The 26,738-nt window shown below is 36.3% G+C and overlaps 1 protein-coding gene across 1 annotated transcript in view; it reads right to left on the bottom strand.

Moving 5' to 3' along the window:
• LOC150101444 (calmodulin-lysine N-methyltransferase) overlaps nt 1-26,738 on the bottom strand; it is a 296,337-nt gene that overhangs the window by 6,353 nt on the left and 263,246 nt on the right. The window contains exons 9-11 of the mRNA XM_090400523.1: nt 21,879-21,942; nt 7,829-7,957; nt 320-431 (exon numbers count right to left, since the gene is read on the bottom strand). Coding sequence (XP_090256649.1) covers nt 357-431; nt 7,829-7,957; nt 21,879-21,942 — 268 coding nt within the window. The 3' untranslated portion in view covers nt 320-356. The remainder of the gene's footprint in view (nt 1-319; nt 432-7,828; nt 7,958-21,878; nt 21,943-26,738) is intronic.

Raw genomic sequence — 26,738 nt, 5'->3', positions numbered from 1 at the left:
GCCCTTATAAATGCTACTCACATTCCAGATGAGATTTGAACTCAGGGTTTTCCAATGAAATGAACTTCTTCAGACTATTATAGTAGCACCATCTTAACATTAGAACTATAACCTATATCTGTATATATGATTCATTTTGCATTTGTCACTGGTCGTCATTTGTGATCACTGGGATCTTTGCCAGACAGATCCCAGTGATGGGATGGAAAGTGGTAATGAATTAAAAGTATGATTATTCTTCCTTTGCATGCTTAAAATTGTTAAGAATGAAAATACGTTCAAATGTAAACTGTAAAAAAAAAATATATATATATATTACCTTACAGAGCTTTTCAATTTTCAGTAGAAGGTATTTGCTACAATTTTCTCAGTATCAACATCTGTGGATAATGTAAATCTTCTACATAAATATTTGCTTTTTCTTCTTTTAACTATAAAAAAGTGAACTATGTTTTTGCATCAAAAGTAAAGTGCAAACTCAAATAAATGTACTTTAAATAACTTTACATATGCAATAACCAGCTCAATAATGTGTTTGAAATAGCTAAGTACCATGTAAGTTCTCAGTGTAACCTATATTTTACCAAAAAACATAAGAAACTACATATAAATATGGTTCCCTAAAGCAACCTGTTTTCAAACACATTTCTTTATTATTCTTTTATTGTATCTTCAGAAACAATAAAACACAATGGATCTCACTCTCTCTCTCTCATACTTTTTTTTTGTTAGTTTTCCTTACTTTGCATTATCAGAGGAATCTTCAAAATTTCTTTTTATCTATAAATCATTGCTTCTCGTGGCTTAGACGTTGGTTATGCATTTTTACTAAATAGCTTAAGGAAATTACCCCCCCCCCTCCCAAAAAAAATCCAAAAAATATTGAAACCGATAAACCACAACCCCCCCCCCCTCACAACAAGGCTTACTCTAAATCCATCACCATACCCTATATCCAAGGCACCTCAGAAAAAATTACAAAAATCCTAAAAAACATGACTTAACTTCTTGTTACAGACCATTTAAAAAATTGGCATCCCTTATCTGCTCTACTAAAGACCCCCCCCCTTAGACCTACCTGGTGTATACCAGGTCCCTTGCAGCTGTAAGCTGTCCCACTTTGGACAAACAGGCAGGACAGCTAATATCAGAATTTCAGAACACAAGGACTACATCTGGTTTCACCAATACAGCCACTCTGGTCTTGCAGACCATGCGCTGGACACCCGCCATAGAATACAGTGAAAGAAAGCCACGATGATACACCATAGTAAATTCAAATATGAAAGGCTTTTCATGGAATTAGCCTCAGCCCTAAGAAACAATCCAAACCTCAACAAATTTGATTGCAAGAGACTGCCCCAAATTTGAGAAACCTACATCAGAAGACCTTCAGCCCCAATCGCCCAAGAATAACAACAGTGCCAGCTAGAGGGCACAATCAGGACTTTTAGGAGAAAGAATAGCTTCCTGCTTCGTCCTCATTTACTGTTTGTTGTGCTTGTTTTTAAGTTCCTATGAAAATGGCAACGTGACGTTGCCAAAATATTGGAAGTGTATTAAAATTTATTTTAATGTATATCCTGGTATACGTTGTAATTTCCTTAAGCTATTTAGTAAAAATAAAAAAAATATAAATCATTGCAGATAAAAATTAAATGGAATTGTTCCCCCACCCTCCAAGTGCACACAATAAAATAAATATTTCTTTGCTAGTACACTCTAAGAACCATTTAAAGATATCACTGACTTATAATGCTTTCTTCCCTGCTAAAATTGATAAAAGGAAGCATCATTTTGGCTATACCAGTAGAGCTTGTTTAGGGGCACTCATTAACAATGAGTTTATCATTAATTTTCTTCATCATCATGAAATTCCTAACACATACTATCAAAGGGAGTATAAGATAATATAATTACCTGAAAACTTACGTTATTACTAACTTCATACTGACAAATGTCTGTTAGTCGTCAAAAACTCAAATACTGTCAGATCTTATATTTCAGTCTTCTAAGGCACATCTAACTTCATCAATCCACCTAGATCTTTTTCCTGGAAATGAACAACATCTGTTTTTGCTAACCTTTCTTTTCCAATTCTGTTTAAGTGGCCATACCACTTAAGGTTAGCTTTGCTCATATATTCCTGAATGTTAACAATGGAAAGCACCTTCCACCTTCTTCATATCTTTATTTTAAATATGATTTTGCCACCAAAACTATCTGTTCTTTAAATCTTGGAATATTATTCAAGAAAAAATTAAAGAGTCTGAAACAAACCAAACCTTTGAGTCTCAGTAGTACAAACTGAAGAAAATACTCAGTGATTGAGCCAGAGACACACGTAGTGAATTTGTCTACAAGGACAGAAAAATCAAAACCCTATGGTAGACTCAAGTTAGTTCCTGAAAAGAAAGCATTCAGAAAGGATACAGAGAAAATTTAAGTAAGTTTACTATTGCATAAAAGCATCAAAACAAAAGTCATGGAAAGACTTTGGCAATAGTGCAGAAGAGAAATATTAGGAAGGTGGCAGGTTCTGGAGATTATTGAAAAAAGTATAGAAATGGAGGAATGACTGGTAAAAAGGGAAACTGAAACTGCTTGTTGCATTTAATAATCTTTCAGCAAGCATTCCTTCTTATCAAAAATGATAAATGAGACATAATACTAAACATAAAGATATTCTGGTTGTCTAGAGTAATTACATTTAAAAATTATTAAATGAAACAAGAATTTACAGAAAAGTAGAATTGGTAGAAAATGTTCAAGAGGCATGCAATGAAGAGTAAATATCAATATTTATAGTAGAAAAGGCATCAGTAGAAAAGGTTTTCTTGCCGTGATGATTGCCATTGGGTAATTAGGTTTAATCTTATAAATGGTCTATGGTCTGTATATGCGACTGTCAAATAGTACACAAAAAAGTATGAGCTGATCTAGCAGCAGCAGTTTCATTTTCCTTAATTCCAACATCGCCTAGAATCCAGCACAACCAAATATCAAAATTATGAGTCTGTATTTCGTATAACAGTAGAAGACCCTCATAAAGCACTGGATGTGGATTGTATAAAAGATTCAATGAGTCTGTATAAATATCTTTTTGGTAGCAGTTTTCTATGTACAAGAGCATGCTGAATGGCATGCAACTCTGCTGTACAATTATTGCAATCAAGTGGGATCTGAATATAGATAATAAGGTCAGGAAAAACAGAAGCACAACCAAGTCTCAGATCTTGAATCGTCAGTGTAGATGAGTAAGAATTCAGACTGAGCTACTCTGTGTGCATTAGAAAATTTGAAGTAGATAGATGCACACCAAAGGAGAGTATATGGCATTCTGACTAGTAATATTAAACTTCCCAACATAGAGAAAAAAATACTGGTCCATGGTGAGCGAGATTTTATTTTTAGGACATAGTTAAGAGACAACTGTATCTGTCAAAGTGACAGAACAGGTTCATTTGCTTCAACATAAAGATTGACTGTGCAATGTGTGAAAAGCACCAGAAGCTATCTATATACTCTGATGAGTATATAGATAGCATTCCAAGTTTACAGCTCTCCCTTGCAGAGCTGTAAACTTGGAATCCATAATCAAACTCTGACAATACAAGTGCACAATAAAGGCAGATAAAGAACTATTGATCTGCACCCCCATTCCATAAAGGATATATATAGAGTTCAAAGGAGTGCAATGCTCTTTTGCACTTTTCTCTAAGTTGATAAATGTGTATACAGAATGTAAGCTTTCTGTCAAAGATGAGCCTCAAGAACTTGGCCTCTAGTTCTACTGAAAGAACACTTTGTCCTATTTTTAAATCATGATCTGGACGAAGAATACATTATCGGCAGAAGAGCACAAAGTCATTTGTTTTTCCTGAAAATTTGAATTCTTTACTGAGAGCTCATGAAGAGACATGATCAACTGCTTGCTGAAGCTGTCTTTCAATTATCCTCATATTACAAGAGTGATAGTAAATTGTGAAGTCATCAGCATAAAGAGCACTGCCTGCTGTGGGAAGAAACTCTTTAGTGATTGAATTAACTTTGATAGCACATGTCACTCTTAAGACAGAGCCTTGATGATATGGCCAAGATGTGATTCCCACTCAGACTTGGAAGACTCATTTGGATAGAAAGTTTTTAATATAAACTGGAAGGTGTCCCCTGAGAAAAAGATTAAAAAGGTCTTTTAACATGCTACATCTCTAGGCAGACCAAATAGTTCAATGTTGAATGGTGTCTGTGAAAGTCACACTATGTACTTAAGAGAAGTCCAGTGCTTTCTAAGTACCAGAGAAGCCTGCCATTTACTATTTTCTCCAATATCTTGCAAAGATAGCTGGTCAGAGTGGTAGGTCGATATAAATGTTTGTATGCACTGGATCTTTCCTGGTTTTGAGTTGGCAATGCCAACTGATTTATGCCAAAAATCAATAGACTCTTCTTCTGTAAGGTTGTAGAGTAAGAAAACGAGATCCTGAGCGGTGATAGAAGATATTTTGTCATCTTGTAATGAATGTCATCAGCCCTACTGCACTGGGATGAGAGAGTATCAGTGCTCTTTTTAGTTCCTCCTTAATGAATGATGACTAATTTTATGGCTCAGTCCCATTTGTAGAAAAGTTGTTTCTCTTGTTGTTCTTTAAATATTAAAAATGTAAGATATGAAGTTGTTGACAGGATTCTAGCAAAATTTTTTCCCAAATCTCTACCCTTCATTTTCACTTTATCCCATACTATTTTTAAACTTCTTGTCTGATTAATAGATGAAGTAAATTGGATCCAAGACTGCTTTTGACTTTAACATCTAACATAACATGCTTTGGCAAGAGCATGTTTGAGGGGGGAAAAAAAAATTTAATGAGGTAAGGTATCCATGAAATATACCCCATGCTCTATAATTATTTCTTTTGGTTTGTTTGGCGCTAAAGATTCCACCAAGGCTTTGGATACAGTGGAAATTGAAACGATGTTTTTGAAAACATAGCTGTTGCTACCTGGATAATACAATCTGTTTAATTGATAGGTGTTTGACTGACTATTTAGTATTAAATTTTACAAGATGGGAAAAAGTATTCCAGTCATTCTGGTCCACTTTCCACATGAGCATTGGTGTAGGAGAACATAGCTCCTGTGAGGACATAATGCAAATAACAAGAAAATGACTGCTTTCATATATGTTCTCTTCGACATTCCACATAAGCAGTGGAAAAATGGCAATGGAACAGATTGTAAAAGCTATTGTAGAATATGAGCAGATAGCCATACTGAAGAAGGTATTGAATCTATTATTGTCAAACATTCCTTTAATGATATCACCTCATCCATTTGTGCTTACACTATTCCAGAGAGTTATATCCATTAAAGTAACCCATAAGTAGTATGGGCTCAGGCATAACTCAGAACATGGTGGTAAATAAAGGGAGCATACTCTAATGAGAAATCTCACAGATAGGTGAATCACTACTGATTTCATAGAAGTATTAAGCTAGATATGATGAAAAGGAGTATGATTGCCCACTAATATAGCTACTTCACCATGAGTAGGACCATCTCCATTCTGTCCTTGTAAATAACAATGAAATTCCTAAGGGTGGGATGCTCACTGTGCTTTAAATATGTTTCCTGCAGATGGAAGCAGACTGGCTTGTGTTTCTGCAGCAGAATCTAGATATTTTGGCAAAACCCACGATGGTTACACTGTAAAAATTTTCCTATTGTTTTGGCTTTATAAACTTCTCCAATCTCTGAGACATTGGGGACTAACCTTTATCAGGTTAATATTTATCAATTGATTTTGGGAAGTATGGACAATGAGTGTCTGTCTTTTCCCCTGGAAAAATGTTCAATACATTATCTGTTGCGTCAGAATCATTTGGTAAATTTAATTCACTTTTAGTGAATACCAAAGAATCCATTCATTCTGTAGGGGCATCTGGTGATTTATCTTTCAGAGATATCCCTGCCATAATTTTTTTTCACAAGTGGGTTTTCATTAAATGGGACCATTTTAGAGTTGTTTCAAAAGTGAGACTATAAGTTGTGCAACTGATGCACTCCACAGAGAGGCATTCATGATCATAAAGTTCAGTTATGGTGAAATAAACATACAAGTTTGAATTACTTTTGATATTTTCTTAATTGCCACCTTCTCAGCATAAGAGGATTTCAGGACAGATGTGGTGGTGGTGGCTAACTTCCTTTTTGCATCCTGACATAATATTTTTTGTTCTGATTTAATCTTCTGTATTTCTTTTTCATCCTTCCACTGTTGACGTGCACGGGGGGGGGGGGCAATAAACCTACTGACAGTTAACACATTTAGCTTTCCTGGCAGAGCAAGATTTATTACAATGTTCTTTGCTGCCATATCAAGCATAGTAGAGCCATAACAGTCAGTTTTGGCATACCCATGTTTCTGACATTTAAAGCAGCTCAGGGGAATCAGGATCTACAGCCAAACAGTACAGTTGAGATACTCTGCTTTTAGATGTTGGAGTGTTTAGTTGTATCAAAATTAAGGATGATATTCCCAATTTTAACCAGGTGACTATCCCTAAGTATCAGAATGCACCTCAAACTTGTCACTCCTTGATCTTTAAGCTCTGAATATATCTCCTCATCAGGAACATCAAGGAAATCCCATTCTGATATCACTCTTCTAGGAGAGGTGAGTGTTTTATGAGGTGTTAATGTGACTGGTATTTCATCAATTGATGTTGTTCTCTGTAAGGATATAATGGTTTCTTAACTGTCTTGGGAGAATCTGCTAGTCCTTCTAACACTCTTCTGAATAAAGAAGGGTAACATTTTCCTTATTGGCTTTTCACTTGTATGGTACATTGATACTGGTGTCGGATGTACCATATTTTTTGTTTGGGCTGTGTGAGGGTCCTGAAAAATCTGAGAAAGAAAGATTCATACATGACAGATTTTTTGTTCAGTGCCAGAAATCCCTACCCACCATGGAGCTAAACACAGACACAACATGAAAAACTTCCATATCCCAGATGGAATGAACGACACTTACTTGCTATTCCACTATATATCCATTGAAGCAACTTTACACAGCAGATTTCCTCATTTATACAATGGCTAACTTGAGTTTTGGAAAAAGAAAAGAAAACATTCACAGGAAACCTCAAAGCTGAGAGGTAAGGAGGATATAGAAGTACAGTCACACTATTTTTGGCCAGAAATTCCTACACAGAAAAAATCATGTGCAGGAATAGTCATTACACAGCAAAATGCTGTTACAAATCAAATGAGATTTCCACTTGGTCAACTAACTTTAAGACAATAATGCATCTGTTTTCATGGATAAGATATTTGATCAGGACCACATTTTCATCTATTAGGTTTGTCAATGGATCTCCCCCAATATTTCACATGCCCAACGGAATTCATGCCATTTCTGAACACTGGGAGAGCCAATCAAATATCTGAGTTCTGTTCAGTATTTCCTCTTAGAAAAAAATATCTCAAAAGTTTTGATGACACCCACATCAAAAGTTGTCTTCAAAGTAGACACTACATTTCAACGAAGAATGTTCTTTGACGTGTTTACCAGTTTTGATAAGGTAGAAAAGTAAAACATATCACATTTTACAAGATATTACTGCTCAATAATGCAGTTATAGCTATGAAAGAGAAGAATGATTCTGATTTCCATCTAGTATTCACTCTAGAAATAGTTTCATTGTACCTCAAATGTATATTGGATAAGAATACAATCACAGCACAATTAGCTAACCTTATTTCAGGGACTAACATATTTAATTTAGTATGAAGGAAAAAAAAAATCCATATGTTAAATAATTACCTTGCAATGCAGATCCCAGACATGTGTATCATAAGCCATTAACCTTTCAATATAGAACTTTTTATGAGTTAGGTCAACAAACTGCTGGAAAGTCTTTCCACGTGTAGGAGCCAGAATTACTGCTATACCCTATTAAAATAACACAAAAAACCAACCAAAATGAAGCAATTTCTAGTATTTTGATTATTTGAAAAGTTTCATAATAACTGTTTCAAGAACATTTAAGAAGAAAAAAGTAATTAATGAATTTGAAAAATAGTTAACTAAGTTATAATAATTTTTGTTTTTTAACTGTATAATTACTCATTAATTAGCATTTACAAATATAACAACGCATTTCTCGAAACTTTACCACAATGTTTATTTAGAGGTAAGTAATATTAGCAAGAAAGCCTTCTTTAGAATGCCTTGGCAGTATGGGTACTGATGATTACTAATTAGGTGCAGAGACTTCCAGATATACAGAAGTTGGAAGTCGATAAAATTTTATGGCATTATAACGTTAGGAATAACTATTATTAAAAAAAAAAAGTGAATAGTTCACTAGAGGATTTCACTTTTTTGAGGAGGACCATTTCTACATTTGATTAAAAACCAACACCCCAAGTGTTTAAAAACATGGTGTTTCGTGCAGAAGCTTATATATAAACACATCGATCCTTGAAGATTCAAAAAAACATTAAGGCAGATTTCCTTGTTTTCTTTTTTCCATGATACTACAGAACATTAAACGAGAGAAAAAAAAAAGTGGTATAATACATATCTCACAGATAGGAGAAATTTCACACTGTGCTTTATAGTTTAAATACAGTTACTAACTATTATAATAACATAATTAACTCACGTCAATTATTCTTTATTCGTAGAATTTTCACCTGAGTATCACAGGCATCATCATCAGTACAGATACAAGGCTAAATAAACAATAACTGTTATATTCACAAAGCGCCACCTAAGTAGCTAAGGTTAAATTTCCTAAATTTATTTAATTATTATTATTATTTATTTATTTTATTTATTTATTTTTTAATTATTTAGTTATTTAATTATGAAATAATAATTATTTAAATAGTCAATTATAATATTTAAAAAAATTTTTCTCCCTTTTTTTTTAATTTTTTTAATATACATACAGGGTGTTCGGGATAAATTTGACATATTTATAATTAATTATATTTTTCCGTAAGTTACATGTATTAACACACACTTCTCTTCATTTAAAAGTTTGGACCCTTCTTCATTCATATACAAGATGTCAGAAAGGATGGATACCTGGAACCCACTTGAATCATGGAAGAGAATAACTTGTATCATGATGATTCGTGCCCGCCATCAAAATAAGGATATTACGACTGCTGCCCAATGCTCCCTGAATACAGTAAAAACAATCAGGCATGAACTAGAGACTTGCAATGGTGACTACGAGGATGTAGCAAGAAGAAAGATCCCTAGCAGACGATCTGATTGCGTTCGTACAGCAGAATTCCTCGCAAATCTGCAGGAACAGGTGTTGAAGAACCCTGGCATTGGAATTCGGGCTTTGTTCGTGGAGTTGCTAACTGTAGTCAAGCCCTGGATAACAAGGGTAGCCAATGGTAGGCCGTATGTATGGCAGCAGGATTCGGCCCCTTGCCACACCTCTGGGAAAAGTCAAAAATGGTTGTCTGAAAATTTCTACGACTTCACCAGTCCAAATGTTTGGCCTCCAAACTCCCCAGACCTTAACCCCATGGATTATTTTGTATGGGGCGCAGTTGAAAAAGACACCAATCGCACTTCCAGTAATACAAAAGCCCAGTTAATGGATAAAATTAAAACAGTTTTTGCGGCCCTTCCCAGGGAGACTGTAGCATCAGCTTGTTCGAGGTTCCGAAGCAGAATTGAAGCTGTGATCGATGCTAATGGTGGTTATTTTGAGTAAATCTTGTTGATAGTATTGTAATTAACTCTGCCTGTAATGTTTTTTTGTCAATTCATTAAATTTAATAGATACAAAGAAGATTTTCTTTTTCCTTACGAAACTGTCAAATTTATCCCGAACACCCTGTATATGTGTATACAATTATAGGGTGCTTAAGGGTCAAAGCTGTATAAGTGAGAGGAGACCTCCACACAGCCTTTAAAGGCATGCGGAGAACCGACCAGGGCTTCTGACCAAATCTTCTGTCCAATCCTCCCCTTCTCGTGGTGCACCCTGTTGGGTATCTACCTGGATACTGAACGAACAAGAATGGGCTGGCAATTTGGAATTTAGCCGACTAAATTGTATTCTTATTGGTTAAACCAAAATAAAAAATGATGGTACAACATAACAAAATTTCATGCCAGCTGGGGCGTCACCTGGTTAAACAAGGCCCCCATTGTTTTTGCCAGGGAACCAGGGCGAACAGCGAAAAGTCAGCTACTGGAACAAATCTGTAAACACACCCCAGCTCAACATCACCAGAGTTAAAGATCGGTACTATCAACATAAGAAGCCTGAACGGCAAAGAAATGGAACTAGCGGAGGAATTAGATAACTACAAGATCGACATAATAGGGGTGACCGAAACAAAAAAGACAAAAAATGGTGAGATCTTTCTGAGCAATAAATACAAAATGTTATATTCAGGAAATGACAATCAAGAAAAAGAAGGAGTAGCCATGGTATTCAACACAAAATACAAGGCTAATCTTCTTGAATGACAGGTAGTCTCAAATAGAATGATGTGGGCAAATATGAGAATGGGGAACTGGACAATGAGACTTATTTGTGCCTATGGTCCCACAGAAGGTTTTAAGGTAGAAGTGGAGGAATTTTTTGATGCTTTAGAAAAAGCAACAGACACAATGAAAAAGGAAAAGTTGGTCCTTGTTGGGGATCTGAATAGCAGAGTAGGAAATGATTGTCAGACATACAAAAATATTTTGGGAAAATTTGGAGAAAAGAGCAAAGCTAATGAGTCAGATAAAGAGTCAGCTAATAATAATGGCAAATACTTGTTAGATTTCTGCTCAGGACATGGACTGGTTATTACTAACACCATGTTCCAACATAAAAATGTGCACAAATTCACATGGAGAGAAGAGGCAAGGAATAAGAAAAGTCTCATTGACTATGTTATTGTTGATAGCGATGTTTTCTCCCTGGTGCAGGACAACAGAGTGTACAGAGGATTTGAAATTGGAAGCAATCACTATTTAGTCTTGAGCAATATAAAATGGAATTTCATATTGAAAAGAATAACATGCAAGAAAGTTTTAAAGCGAATAAAAGTTGAGCAGCACTCAGATGTGAACTGTAGACTATCATACACAAAGATTATTGAAGAAAAAATGAAAGAGTTTGAGAAAAGGAACCAAACCTTGGAGATCCAGTAGCAAGCCTTGGAGAAACCCCTGATTGATTTAGCCAGAGAGGCATGTGGTGAGGTTGTCTGCAAGGATAGAAAAATCAGGACTCCATGGTAGACACAGGAAGTTAAAGAGGCAGTGAAGGAAAAGAAGAAATCATATCAAAAGTTTTGGCAAATAAGCCAGCTTTTGCTCTTAGAGAATACAGAAACAAATGTAAGAAAGCGAAACACTGTAAAACTAGCTAAACAAAAGTCATGGGAGGATTTTGGCAAGAACATAGAAAATAAATAACAAGAAGGTGGTAAGATATTCTGAGGTGTTGAAGAAGCGTAGAAATGGAGGAAAGAGTGCTGTAAAAGGAGTTATAGATGATAAAGGTGACATGAAAACAGGAGAAAAAGGTATCCTTGAAGAATGGAGTAATTACTTCGAAAATTTGCTAAATGAAACAAGCAGTGATAGCACAATGGTAAAAAACACTCAACAGGCATACAGTCAGGAATACATATTCATACTTGAAGTAGAAAAAGAGAACAAAGGCTTGAAATGTGGAAAGGTAGCAGGAATAGATGATATTTGACCAGAAATGCTGAAGTATGGTGGTGTAAAAGTCTTACAGTGGCTGCAATTCATAGTTCAGAAAGCCAGGACAGAGGGACGAATTCCCGATGATTGGAGTAGAGCTCTAATAGTGCCCATATATAAAAAGGGAAATAAAACTGAATGTGAGAACTACAGAGGTATTTTCCTACTGAGTGTTCCTGGCAAGACCTATGCAAGTATACTTGAGAAACGGTTGAGAGGAATTGTGGTAGAAAAGCTTGGTGAAGAACAAGCTAGATTCAGGCCAAATAGAGGCTGTCAGGGTCAGATCTTCACTTTACGACAAATAGTCGAGAAAGCATGGGAATATAACAAAGAGCTGTATTTAAATTTTGTAGATCTGGAAAAGGCATATGACAAGGTGCCAAGAGAGAAGTTATTCCATACGCTACAGTTATATGGTGTCGATGGGGCATTATATCAAGCAATACTTAGTCTGTATAAGAGTTGTAAGTCATCAGTTAGAATTGAAGGATGTACAGGAAGATAGTTTAATGTTAAATCTGGTGTGAGACAAGGATGTACATTATCCCCTCTGTTATTCATTATCTATATGGATCACATTATGAAGGAAAGTGGTATTAAACATGATATCAGAATTGGAGATGTTAATGTCAGCTCTTTGCTTTATGCGGACTATGTTATACTTCTGAATAAATCCGCTGCAAGTTTCTCTGACTAAATTGAATAACTGTTATAATAGATATGGTATGAAGGTTAGCATTAAAAAGACAAAGACAATGAAAATAGGTAGAATTGTTGAATATGTCAACTATGTTGTCAATGGGGAACCTGTGGAACAAGTAAAACATTTCAGCTACTTAGGCATGATTTTTAGTGAAGATGGTAAATTTAATATGGAAATAGACAACAGAATCAACAAAGCTGGTATGGTAGGAAGTCAACTGAATAAATTCATATGGAATAAGAGAGAAATTAGTTGGAACACTAAATCAGCTGTATACAAGACAGTGTTCAAACCAGTTTTAACTTATGGATCTGAGAGCTGGTCAAAAGTAAAACACTTGATCAAAGACTAGAGACTGCAGATATGAGAGTCCTGATAAAGATTATAGACGTGAACAGATGGCATCAATGGCAATATCATATTAAAAACGAGGATATTAGGAAAGAACTTGACATTGTCAGCATCCAGAATGCATTAGCAGAGCTAATCTGAGGTGGTATAGTCACTTAAATAGAATGGGCGAGGAAAGATTAGCAAAACAGGTGTTCTCTGCCAGGTTGGCAGGAAAACGATCCAGAGGAAGACCAAGATATAGGTGGATTGATATGGTACAATGTGCCTTAGATGACAGAAATATAAGATCTGATAAGGATAATATTGGAGTCTTGACAAGTAATAGACTAATTTGGAAGAAAATTGTGGATAGGAAGTTAGTAATGATGTAAATTTTTCATGTGGTACTATCATATCCTGTGCACCGCTTGAGGGTACATCACAAATTTGATGATGTATACAATTATATGTTAGGAAAGATTTGCTGCTTTATAAAGTACTATCTCCCACAAGGGGGAAAGACGTAGACCATCGGATCTGTTTAGGTTAGGGGAGTGAAGTAATGTTTCACATGTTTCTTTGTATAGCCGTTCCATTAACAACCGACTTTTGTGAATGAGTTTTGTCTAATTCCACTTAACTCTATGTCCGGTGTTGATGGCATGTTCTGCAATTCCAGACTGTTTGAGTTCAAGGTACTAGATGTACGACTGGTGTTCTTCTAACTGGACCTGAGCAGATCTTCCTGTTTGCCCAAAATATGATAATCCACACAAGCAGGGAATCTGGTGGACACCTGGATAGCTGAGATGTGGGAGCTTGTCCTTTGGAGACATTAGGAAAGTGGAGATTTTTCTGACAGGTCGAAAAGCCACATAAATATTTAGCGGTTTTAGCAGCTTAGCTATGTGTACACTAATCCCTTGTAAATAGGAGATAGGCATACGTGTAGGTTATTCTGTACTTGAAGAGGATGCTGGATCACGACTACTTAAAGCTCTTTTTATGAAGGACTTCTTATAGCCATTGGATATGAAGGAGGAATTAATATACTGTAATTCTTTTTGTAAAAGTTCTTCTTAAGAACAAAAGGAGTGAGATCTATGAACTAGTGTTTTTATAGTACCTGCCTTTTGGCTGGATGGTGATGTGATTCAGCGTGGATGTACTGGCCTGTATGAGTCTCTTTCCTATAGACTGTGAATTGTAGATAACCATCTAGTTTGCAAAGAATCAAGAGGTCTAGAAATGCTAACTGCTTATTTAATTCTACTTCTAGGGTGAACTAGATCCTTGGATGAAGTTCACCCTAGAAGTAGAATTAAATAAGCAGTTAGCATTTTTAGACCTCTTGATTCTTTGCCAACTAGATGGTTATCTACAATTCACAGTCTATAGGAAAGAGACTCATATAGGCCAGTACATCCACGCTGAATCACATCACCATCCCAGCCAAAAGGCAGGTACTATAAAAACACTAGTTCATAGATCCCACTCCTTTTGTTCTTGAGAAGAACTTTTACAAAAAGAATTACAGTATATTAATTCCTCCTTCATATCCAATGGCTATAAGAAGTCCTTCATAAAAAGAGCTTTAAGTAGCCGTGCTCCAGCATCCTCTTCAAGTACAGAATAACCTACACGTATACCTATCCCCTATGTACAAGGGATTAGTGTACGCATAGCTAAGCTGCTAAAACCGCTAAATATCTATGTGGCTTTTCGACCCGTCAGAAAAATCTCCACTTTCCTAATGTCTCCAAAGGACAAGCTCCCACATCTCAGCTATCCAGGTGTCTACCAGATTCCTTGCTTGTGTGGATTATCATATTTTGGACAAACAGGAAGATCTGCTCAGGTCCGGTTAGAAGAACACCAGTCGTACATCCAGTACCTTGAACTCGAACAGTCTGGAACTGCAGAACATGCCATCAACACCAGACATAGAGTTAAGTGGAACAAGACAAAACTCATTCACAAAAGTCGGTTCCTAATGGAACGTCTATAAAAAGAAACATATAAAACATTACTTCGCTCCCCTAACCTAAACAGACCCGAAGGTCTACATCTTCCCCCCTTGTGATAATACTTTATAAAGCAGCAAATCCTTCCTAACATATAATTGTATACACATATATATATATTAAAAAAAAAAAAAAGGAAGGGAAAAAATTTTTTTTTAATTATAATAATTGAATAATTAAATAACTAAATAATTAAATTTAAATAATTAAAAAATATATAAATAAATAAATAATAATAATCATTAAATAAATTTAGAAAATTTAATCTTAGCTACTTTGGTGGTGCTTTGAGAATATAACAGTTATTGTTTAATTAACCCCGTACCTGTACTGATGATGCCTGTGATACTCAGGTGAAAATTCTACGAATAAAGAATAATTGACATGAGTTAATTACGTTATTATAATAGTTAGTAATATGTCTACTCACGGTATTTCTTTACTGAAACTAATAAATACAGTTAGTATCTAATTATTTCTAATTACCTCCTTACACATGGTGGAAACGAAGAACAATTTAATGTATTAACCTAGTAGTCATAGTCTTAAAATCAAGTTATAATTTTTTTTTTAAATTCATAATTATCCCATACACAAGGAGTAGAAGAACCTCTAGCATGCCATTGCCATGTGTGAGGTGAGAAACATGAAATCTATTGACATTTTTCTTAAAGAGTTGGAGATTGTAGTTGTTTGTAATCATGCATGAGGAAGGCTGAGAAGTAGATGGAAGCAGGTTTGATGTGGTTGCAGCAATACTTGAAAAATGGATGTTGGGTAACTGTTGCTCTTGTTTTAACAGGGCCAACAGAAAGCAAAGCAATTATGGCTACATGTTCTCTGGAGCAATGACCATAGAAATACCTGTAGAAGAGATAAAGAGCTGAAAAGATACATCTGTGAGATTGAAGTGAATCTGTGGGGGGGGGGGGGTCATCTAAGTTGCTATCCACTACAATTCAGTTGTAGTGAATCTCAATATAAATATAGATATGGGATTAGATGAGATTCAGCTCACATTTTGAGGAACATGCAAGGGAACTTGCAATGCCTCTGACTAGGCTCTTTAAGTCAGCTCTGGTAGAATTCCAAGGGAGCAGAAAGAGGGCAGAATAAAATTTCCTTGCATAAGGAAGGTTCTAAGACTGCAGTAGCAAATTATAGGAGTGGTCGTAAAAGTACTGGAAAAATTGTTCAAAAAGAAAATTCAAGAATGTGGGGATAACATTCCCAAACCCATATTGCCTCTCATAGAGGCAATATGGGTTTGTGACAGCTGAAATGGATGAAGGAAATGGCTACACAATGATTCTGCAAAGGCATTTGACAGAATATCACACTGAACTCTGTTATTTAAATTAGAACAAATGAGGATGAATATGACATTGGTTATGTGAATAGGAGGGTGGCTGCTGGACAAATATGAATAAGTGGTATACAGAAGAGCGGAATCCAAGCAAAAGCTGGTGACTAGTGTAGTGCTTGAAGGTTTAGTGCTAAGACCACTACTGTTTAATTTGTACATAAATAATATAGGAAATAACCTGAAAGGAAATATTCAGTTGTTTGTTGATGATGAAAAATTAGATAGAGTAATAGTGAATAAAGATGAGTGGAGAGCTTGCTGGATGATTTAAATAGGCTGTAAGTTAGGGAAGAAGATAATGGGTATCAGTTTAATGTGGAGAAATGTACAAAGTTATGCATTTGGGGATAAATAGATTGCAATTTTTATGTGTACCACATTGATGAAACTGTACGCCAGGAAATAGATGAAGCTAGGTATTTAGAGGTGGTGGAAGAAAGAGATTTGAAATTTAGAGGGCGTATCGCTAAAGTAGATCATAAGATTATTTGGCTATTGAAGAACACACTAACAAGTAGAGATAGGAAGTTGTTATTATTTTAATGGCTAGTATAGCCTACTTTCATTCTGGAGTGTCCCTTTTTCAATGTCATTGGCTCTTTATCAAAAAAACTTAGGGCATTACTGAAGTGTTATAAAACTAATATATGAAGAATAAAAAAGGAAGAAAACTTTGGGCATATTTTCTGGATGTTGTTTTCTGTCTCCTTATCCTGGCAATGTGCCTTCATTTGCCATTAAAGGAAGTGGGTTTTTTTTTTGGGGGGGGGGGGGGAATAAAATATTGTGGGAGAATTATGAAAAGGAAGTTGTTGTTCCTCTTCATGAAGCCTTGATATGTCCACATCTGCATTCTTGTGTTCAAATCTGGTGTCCTGGGTTTCTTGGGGATGAGGAAGTGGTGGAGAGGATTCAGGGGCAAGCAAACAAGATGGTGAGTGATCTGTGGAGTTTCCTATGAGGAGAGATTGAGGGTGTGTGGGATGCAAAACATGATTGATAGACAAAAAAGAGGGGATATGATAGAAACATTTAAGTCCTTAAACAGTTTTATAGGATTAAAGCAATAAAAATAATCCTAAAAGTAGGAATGCAGGAGAAACGTTTCAGCACTCGGCTAGAGAGAGCAGAACAAGAGGTCATCTCTAAAAGTTGAGTAAAAGCAGTGCCGTAGCTAGGGGGCAGTGCACCCTGGGCGGCACTTTGAACCTTTTTGAACTTTGGAAGTTAATTCTAAAATACAGTCTCGAGAACTCAGTTCCAAATATTGTAATACTACTGTGAATTTTCCTCACAATTGCTGTAAGTGTTGCTAGTTGTGAGAGGAGTTTTTCTAAATAAAATTTGATTAAGAATTATCTACATTACTATGAAATAAACTTCACTAATGTCATCGATGATTTTGCTAACAGAAAAGCAAGAAAAATAACATTTTAGAATGTTGAAATTAAATTTTTACTTCAAAAATAAACATAGTGTTTTAATTATTAATTATATGAAGAGCCAAAGGCTTCAATTTGGCGACATAAACTTATTTAAGTTAAGGGATATTACATCCCATATTGTTTCATAGCCAAATAAGAAATTCAAAGTTTCATGCCGAATATAGTAAATATATAAAGTTTGGCGAGTCCAAGTGTAAGCAAATACCTGGATAACTGACCCTTTAGGGAGTGCAACACTGAGGCAACTCATGGTAAGGGTGGAGCAAGCTCTGATCACTATTCTTGATATTACAATTTATTCTCATAGTAGGGTATATGTAAGTTCTGTTTGCTACAACTTGGTATTTCTAGGTCTACCTACTCACTGATGAGACCTCAATAAAGGTCTCATCAGTGAGTAGGTAGACCTTAACTGATGAGACCTCAATAAAGGTCTCATCAGTCAGTAGGTCTACCTACTCACTGATGAATTACGTTGTCATTCAGGATGGAGGTAGTAATTGCAACTGAGAATGTGGCTGTAACGAACATGACCATGTTGCCATCAATTGGTAAGAGTGACCATAAGGTCATGACTTGGGAGGTGGCTAAAGGAGTGGAATTTACAATTTACTCACTGATGAGACCTCAATAAAGGTTGAAACCGGTCTGGGTGGTGACCTTCTCTCACTCATAATGTAGAACAGTAATAACAGCTCCTAGGAGCTGGGTTTCACATTATGGGGAAATATCAAGAATAGTGATCGGAGCTTGCTCCACCCATACCATGAGTTGCCTCAGTGTTGCACTCCCTAAAGGGTCAGTTGTAACACTATCCAGGTATTTGCTTACGCTTGGACTCACCGAACTTTATATATTTACTATATTCGGCATGAAACTCTGAGTTTCTTATTCAGCTATGAAACAATATGGGATGTAATATCCCTTAACTTAAATAGTGTTTTAATTTATTTCCCTATATGTTGTTTTGACTTTTTGTAGTATTTTTGGTGTGTATTGAGAGGGGCGGCAAACTCAGGGACCGCCCCGGTCGGCAACAGCTCTAGCTAGGCCAATGAGTAAAAGTATGGTTAGTAGGGGTCTAAGGACTAGATTTGTTGCTTAGAGAGTTGTATATGAATGCAATGGATTGCAAGTATCAATTGCTAGCACTTGGTCTGTTAATGGGTTCAAGGAGGGGATATAACAGACTATGTAGATGGTTTGGGTCTCCAGTGATGAGTCTGAAGACTCATGACCGGAGACCCAAATTTGAAAAAATTTGAAAAAACAATAAATTTAAAAATGTATATCAACCAAATAAATCAATCTTCCTACATATATATATATATATCATTTCCCATCATTTGAAGCATCTCTTTCACTTATTCTGCTGCAATTCCTCTATTTCTGCAAATCAGCCACATTTGTGTGAGTAGGCTATATTATTGTCTTTTATGCACTGCACTAATTATATATATGAACACTGGTTTGTAAAAGTTGTGGAAGGGAATTAATTTGTGAGTAAATATATTAATGTTTCTGCGAGTCATACATATTAACATTGTTTTAGTCAAGTAATGTTAATTATTTAATTAAAATAATTCAAATCATAAGTAAAGTTTTTTCAAATTAATTCTCCCACATTGCCTAAGCCCCCCCTCCCACTCCCCCTTTCAACACCATAACAGCAGAAGTATGCACACTGCAGAAAGAAGACAGGCAACAACAGCCAAGAAAAGGTATGTGCGAATTTTCTTCTATTATGCTACAAATATCTGTCTCTAAAATACATCTGCAATGCCCTAAGAATTCTTGAGTAAAAATCCAATGACATTAAAACAGGGACACTCCTAAACAAAAACAGGAAAAACAGCCGTAAAAATAATAATGAAATGATTCTTACTAATACTTCTTGCAGATGAGGAATAAATACCGGTCACATCTCATATATAAGGAAAGAGGAATGCCATGTCAACTGGTTATGGATATACATAGTTTAATGTATTACAGTATTCGATTAAGTAACCAAAAACAGTTTATTCTTTGACATGTTCACATTAGGCACTACACAAAATGTATCTGCACACTTTCCCATAGGATATGATATGATAAATAGTCATGTTTTTCTGGTATGCTATCTGATGGCCACATACACTGTAGAGAAAGCACAGCTATATAGAAGGGACGAGCCTCTGCAGCTCAGTCAGTATAAACAAAGTCCTTTTGGTTAGAAAGACCTGGGTTTGATTCCCCATCAGTGACATGAGGAACTTTTATCTGGTCTATTTCGACTAAAGATGAGTTAGCCAGTCTCATACGGAGGTAGAGGATTTTTTTCTCCCAGAAACTCAGGTTTTTCATCTCTCAGAACAGGCAAACTGTCCAGTAGTAGTAAAACACAATTGGTCTTTGGATTCTATGGAGGCTTGGAAGTAATGATAATCCTAATATTTTTGAGATATTTTATATACCATGAAGACAGTTCATAAAAATAAATTATAAACAATAATTCTACTGAAAAAAGAAAATTGAAAAAATGCCATATACACCGAATTAGCTTTGCATTACGACCCCCCCCCCCCCAATTTACATATTATTATTATTATGTGACACCTCCAGGGAGTCCAAAGACTCATCGAGAGAGAGAGAGTGTGCCAACAGCATCGAATGATCAACCCCTTCCAACTACCAACCGTGCTAACTTGCTTAACTTTTTTTGTGAGCCATTAGTAGCAGAGGCTCTACCAATCGACCAACCTCAATAACAAAGTACAATGTGATATCAATGTCATGTACGGCTGCTATAAATGGGTACACCTATTCTCTGTACATAATCAGTCAACGTTTGCCAGTAATGGGAAAACATGCTGACATAAGCCTATTTGACCACAGGCAGATATTTGGATATTTGGGGCCCAGAGAACTAGTGCCAGTATTTCGGAAACAGCTGCACTTGTTAGTTGCTGTCATACTAATGCATCAAGGGTGTACCAGGACTGGATTAATCATTAAGAGATATCCAGCAGAAGGGTTCACATTGGTCAGCCATGTGTGGTTGATCCTAGAAGTAAGGGTTGGGTGTCATGACTGGTATCTCAGCAATGACATGCAACAGTCACACAGTTACCAACTAGTACAACAGTGGGGCAGTTCGATCCATATCTACATGCACCATGAGTCATACCTTGCTTCACCTGGGGTTCCACAGGGGTACCAACAAGGGTACCCATGATGATGGCCAGGAATTGCAAAAATGCCTCGCAACAGCCAAGCATAAACAGCATAAAGTCCTATCCCCATGGTTGCACAGTTTGGGTTCAACAGTCTGGGGAGCTTCTTCCTGCCATGCCCTAGGCCCATTGGTTATCATTCAAAAAACACTGAATGGTGAACACTACAGGAACCTGTTAGTTGGCCATCTTCCATATCTACAGGAGGTCTATCCCAACCACAGTGCCATCTTTCAACAGGACAATTCATCTTGTCATCAGACTCGTATAGCTACTGGGTGGTTGGAGGAACATGACAGCCACACTGCCTTGGTTCCCAAACTCCCCTGATTGTAACCCAATTGAACATGCATGTGATATGCTAGAACGAAGTGTGAGAACTGCTGATCTTCCTCCCTGGAATCAGTGCAAACTAACAAAGTTGCTGCAGCAGACATGGATCAAGTTAAATGTTGAGGATGTTCGACACCTTGTGGAATCTGTTCCTAGCCATCTGTGAGCCTTGACTGCACAGAGAGGTGGACCAATGCATTATTAGGTGGGTGTTCCTAATGCAAAGATAATTTAGTGTATACATTGATAAATGTGTAAAAATGTGCTGCCAGATATGGATGGAAGGGACTTATTATATGGTCAAGCGAGATCCTGCCAGATGTAGCATCCATGTGTTAAGCATCAGCATCAATGTGTTAACAAACAGCTACCTTGCTCATTTATCATCAAGTACAAAGAAAGAAAATTTAATACTGAATTCAGCATATATAATTAGCATAATTTACATTCCAGTAAGTGAGTTTGTAAAACACATCTAGTCTAGTAATTCAGGGTAATTACCAGTACTTTAAAGAAAGGAAAATAAATCTACAAGAAAATAAATGTTATTGTAAATATTTTTACTTAAGTGATGTCTCTGTTTCAGGAGTCAAATGGTATCATAATACAGTTATCATAATTGAAATATCCATAACAAGATGAAATGATATTGCTGAATTAAGAAATTTTATATTTTCAAAATTAAAACAACAAGGAAAAAAAGCACTTACACTCTCTTTCAAAAGTTTCCATATAGTATTAGCTAAAGGTAACCTTCCTTCATCATAATAAAGGCTGAAAAAAATTAGAACAAAAATCAGAAAGATTTTAGGCAAGAAATAAATAACACAGATTTCTTTGCAATTCATCACTCTGGCATTCAAAAATATGTTGCTGACTATTCTATATCCAGCTTTGCTAACCAGTTATATCTACTCTATAATATAAAATGATAAGCTTTTTTTTGTAACATTTTTGTGTCACGTTTTTTGTCAAGTTATTTGAAACGTTTCGAAACTCAGGGCTACTCTGAGTGTTGAGTCATCAGAATTCAAGGAGAACAGGCCTACCAGTCCGGAACTCAGGGGGTTGGGCGCCGTAGGCTCTGGAGAGGGGGACCCCTTTTGAGTCTTCAAAATTCGAGTCACTGAATTCAAGGAGAACTGCCTACCAGTCTACAACTTGCGGGGGGATTGGGCACCGCAGGCACCAGAAGGAGAACCGGCCTACCAGTCCGCAACGCGGAGGGGGTGGGAAGAACCCCCCTTTCGAGTCTTCAAAATTTGAGTCATCAGAATTCAAGGAGAACCAGCCTACCAGTCTGGAACTCGGGGGAGAGGGGGGGATCCCCTTCCGAGTCATCAGAATTCAAGGAGAACTGGCCTACCAGTCCTGGAACTCAGGGGGGTTGGGCAGAACCCCCCTTTCGAGTCTTCAAAATTTGAGTCATCAGAATTCAAGGAGAACCGGCCTACCAGTCTGGAACTCGGTGGGGGGGGGATCCCCTTCCGAGTCATCAGAATTCAAGGAGAACTGGCCTACCAGTCCTGGAACTCAGGGGGGTTGGGCGGAACCCCCTTTCAAGTCTTCAAAATTTGAGTCATCAGAATTCAAGGAGAACCGGCCTACCAGTCTGGAACTTGGGGGGAGGGGCATAGACACCAGGAGACAGAACCCCCCTTCGAGTTTTCGAAATTTGAGTCATCAGAATTCAAGGAGAACCGGCCTACCAGTCTGGAACTCATTTTAAATATATTTACTAGGGGGGGAGCCCCCCTAGTAAATATATTTAAAAAAAATTGAATGATAGAAACCGAGAAAAGTGAAAGCAAAATTTAATAGCACAATTAGTTTCAGCTTGTATCAGCCTTCTTCAGGTGCACATTAAAAAAGAAATAACCAGTAAAAACATAGAGGAAATAACTATAAACACCACTAAAAGTTAGTGTATATATTTCAACGTTAAAAGTTAGTGTATATATTAAACTTTGTTTTCACTTTTCTCGGTTTCTAGTCATTAAATTTTTTGTTAAAAATGTATATCAACCGAAAAAATCAATCTTCCTACATATATATATATATATATATATATATATATATCATTTCCCATCATTTGAAGCATCTCTTTCACTTATTCTGCTGCAATTCCTCTATTTCTGCAAATCAGCCACATTTGTGTGAGTAGGCTATATTATTGTCTTTTATGCACTGCACTAATTATATGCATGCTGGTTTGTAAAAGTTGTGGAAGGGAATTAATTTGTTAGTAAATATATTAATGTTTCTGCGAATCATACATATTAACATTATTTTAGTCAAGTAATGTTAATTATTTAATTAAAATAATTCAAATCAGAAGTAAAGAAACATAACTAATTCAGTATATAAAAATAAATAAACACAGTAGGTGTCTGCTCACCATAATGTCTGCTTTATTGGGATTTTTCTTGTGAAACACATTTAATCCCTTCCCTTTTTTTTTTTAATATTTAAAAAAAAATATTAAAAAGAATATGTACAAGTATATTTAATTTTTTTTTTCTGGCATGCAAAATTCTGATGTGCTTTTTTGTGTATTTATGTTGCAGTTAGATTTGCTTTACACAATATATCTTGTATAAAACTATTATTATTATTTACATCAGACCTCTATGGAGTCAAAAGAGTCATCGCAGGAAGCCCAAATGCAAAGAGATCATCTAACCACGACAAGCCCATTCACAGTTTTTGAATTCCCCACACATTCAGACAAGGCATTCCACTCACCACTCTACATACAAAGAACCTTCTCTTCACTCCCTTGCTCATACCTTCATTCAGCTTCTAGGGATAACTTCTTGTTCTACCCCTTGTCTCTCCTGCTCTATGAAAAATTTCCTCCACATTAATCTGGTGACAACCCCCACCAACTTGTACACCTCAATTATATCTCCTCTCCTTCTATTCACAAAGCTCTGTATGTCGCATTCTCTCAATCCATCTCATATCCCACATTCCACAGACCTGAAACTAATTTAGCAAACAATAATATTTTTTGGTTTACCGATCAAGTGTTGATCAATTTTAGAGGTTTAAACAATCTCACAATTATGCGTAACTGCAAACAATTATGAATAACTGTAAAAAACTGACTAGAATAATTACAAATAAAATAGTATCGAACGTGAGCGAAACACGTATCGCGTGTACAAGTTCAGCTAGCTGTTGCTGAGGAACTTTCTGTAGTTTGTATTAAAGTTCATTTCTTCCGTTTTTAAGGTTCTAATTAGGGTTTTCCATATCTCTAGGAGTATTAGGCCTTGATTTCTGCTAAGGTTGACAGTAGAACGGGCGACTGTGGCTGCCTCTTTGAAAATTCTTGAATGTTAATCTTCCTCTATGTAAGGGGAACAGCTTTTGTCCCACTCGATGACATGGTTAGTTGTAGAGAAATGAGACGATAGGCCAGAAATGTCCTGTCTGTTGTTTTTGACATAGCCAATATGCTCCTTTTTTCTGATTTCGAGGCTTCTCGAAGTCTGTCCGATGTAACTAGAGCCACATGAGCATGGAATATTATAAACTCCAGCATATTTGTAGAAAGGATGGTTGTCTTTTGGAGATCTTAGTAGTTTACTAATAGATTCTAGAATTTATTTATTCTTGAATTTACGATTCAAGAATTTTCAAAGAGGCAGCTACAGTCGCCCGTTCTACTGTCCACCTTAACAGAAATCAAGGCCTAATACTCCCAGAGATATGGAAAACCCTAATCAGAACCTTAAAAATGGAAGAAATGAACTTTAATACAAACTACAGAAAGTTCCTCAGCAACAGCTAGCTGATCTTGTACACGCGATACGTGTTTCACTCACATTTGATACTATTTTATTTGTAATTATTCTAGTCAGTTTTTTACAGTTATTCTTGTCAGTTTGCAGTTACGCATAATTGTGAGATTGTTTAAACCTCTATGTAAGCCCTGAAGATGCCAACAGATAAGTGTGGTGAAACTAGTTGGTTCAGTTAATAAAATTGATCAACACTTGATTGGTAAACCAAAAAATATTATTATTTACTAATTTATGATCAAGAAAATAACCTTCATGATAATTTAGCAAACCTTCTTTGGACCCTCTCTAATATATATATATATACTCATTCCCTTGAAAACCAGGCAACTAAATCTGCACCGTTTATCACCTAACCATGGCCATAACCTCTTTGATTCTGCATATCAAGGTTCTCCTTCTGATCTGTTCTGAGGTTCATGCAATTTTAGCAATGTCCTTGAACTTCAAGTCTCAGCCCACTCACTCCCAGATCTCTCATCTCTTTCACCTCCTTCGAAATTTTTCCATTAATTGTATACTCTGCATCCCAAACTTGCCTACCGAATTTCAAGGCCTGGCTTTTCGCCGTCCTCAAGCAGCTCACGGCCACTTTGAAATCGCTTAAACCACTCATAAACTTGAGTACAGGATAAGCATTCATCGCTGTATGCTTTTTGAAGCATTTGATGCGTTTCAGTAAAACTTTTACCAAGCATAACACAAAAATCAATCGCAGTTCTCTGTTTGAAACTCATTTTCTGACCGTTCGTCAAAACACACTGTCACTCTTGGCACTATAACTTGGCTTCTAATGAAACAAATATCATAAATTGACAGGATTGGAAGGTGCCGCTTTCGACAACAAAAAGATACAATAGGTGGTGCCACTAGTTTCTTCTATTTTCAAAACGTCTGGTTTCTTTTTGGACAGAAGGTGTAATCCCATATGTTTCAATTTAATTAACAGTTTACCATGTGGCCATCTATCAATGGTCTTTGAAAAAAGCAAAGTATACCACTGTATATGCATCTCCCTTATCTGGTGAATTCATCATCACCTAAAAGAACATTACCTCTGCCTCTAACAAACCCATGCTGACCATCATGGAGAATACTGCTATTATCAATCCAATTCTGAATTCCAATCCTTACTAACCTCTCTCTCTCTCTCTCTCTCTCTCTAGCACCTTCACAACTCCACATACACGAATTGGCCTATAATTTGAAGCTTCAATCTTGTCCCCCCCCCTTATGAAGTGGAGCAATTAATTCCTGTTAATTCCCTAAAGTATTCCTTCTATACACATGATATAATGTCAAGTCTTACTGCTTCATTAACATCAAGTTTACTTAATTCCTCATACATTTCTTGTTCACTTACCATCAATCCTCTTCCACCATTCCCTCAACACACTCTCCAGCTTCTCATGATATTGCCTTCATAAGAATGAAACAACCTGATAAACTGCTCATTCATACTTCAACTATATCCTCTGTATCAGTTAAAAATCTATTATTGTCATTAACTAACATCATTCTTTCTTCTACCTGCCACATATCGAACTCAAGCCAAGATTTTTCTTGGCTTAATTGGCCAATTTCTGGTCATACTGCACTTTTGCTATCTTTAGTGAATCACTTTCCTGGCTTACTCTTTGTATTCTTCATCCAACTGATTATTACCAATATTCATCCTGTGTTGCCTTCTTGAAGATTTCATGCTTAATCGTTTCATTCATCCACTTTACTCCTACCTTATTTAGACCCCCCTCCTCTGAA

The sequence above is a fragment of the Typopeltis vanoorti genome, chromosome 11, assembly GCF_054136105.1.
Source record: "Typopeltis vanoorti isolate ZY-2024b chromosome 11, IOZ_Tvanoo_1.0, whole genome shotgun sequence".
Taxonomy (NCBI): Eukaryota; Metazoa; Arthropoda; class Arachnida; order Uropygi; family Thelyphonidae; genus Typopeltis; species Typopeltis vanoorti.
This window is presented reverse-complemented; position numbering and strand designations above follow the sequence as displayed.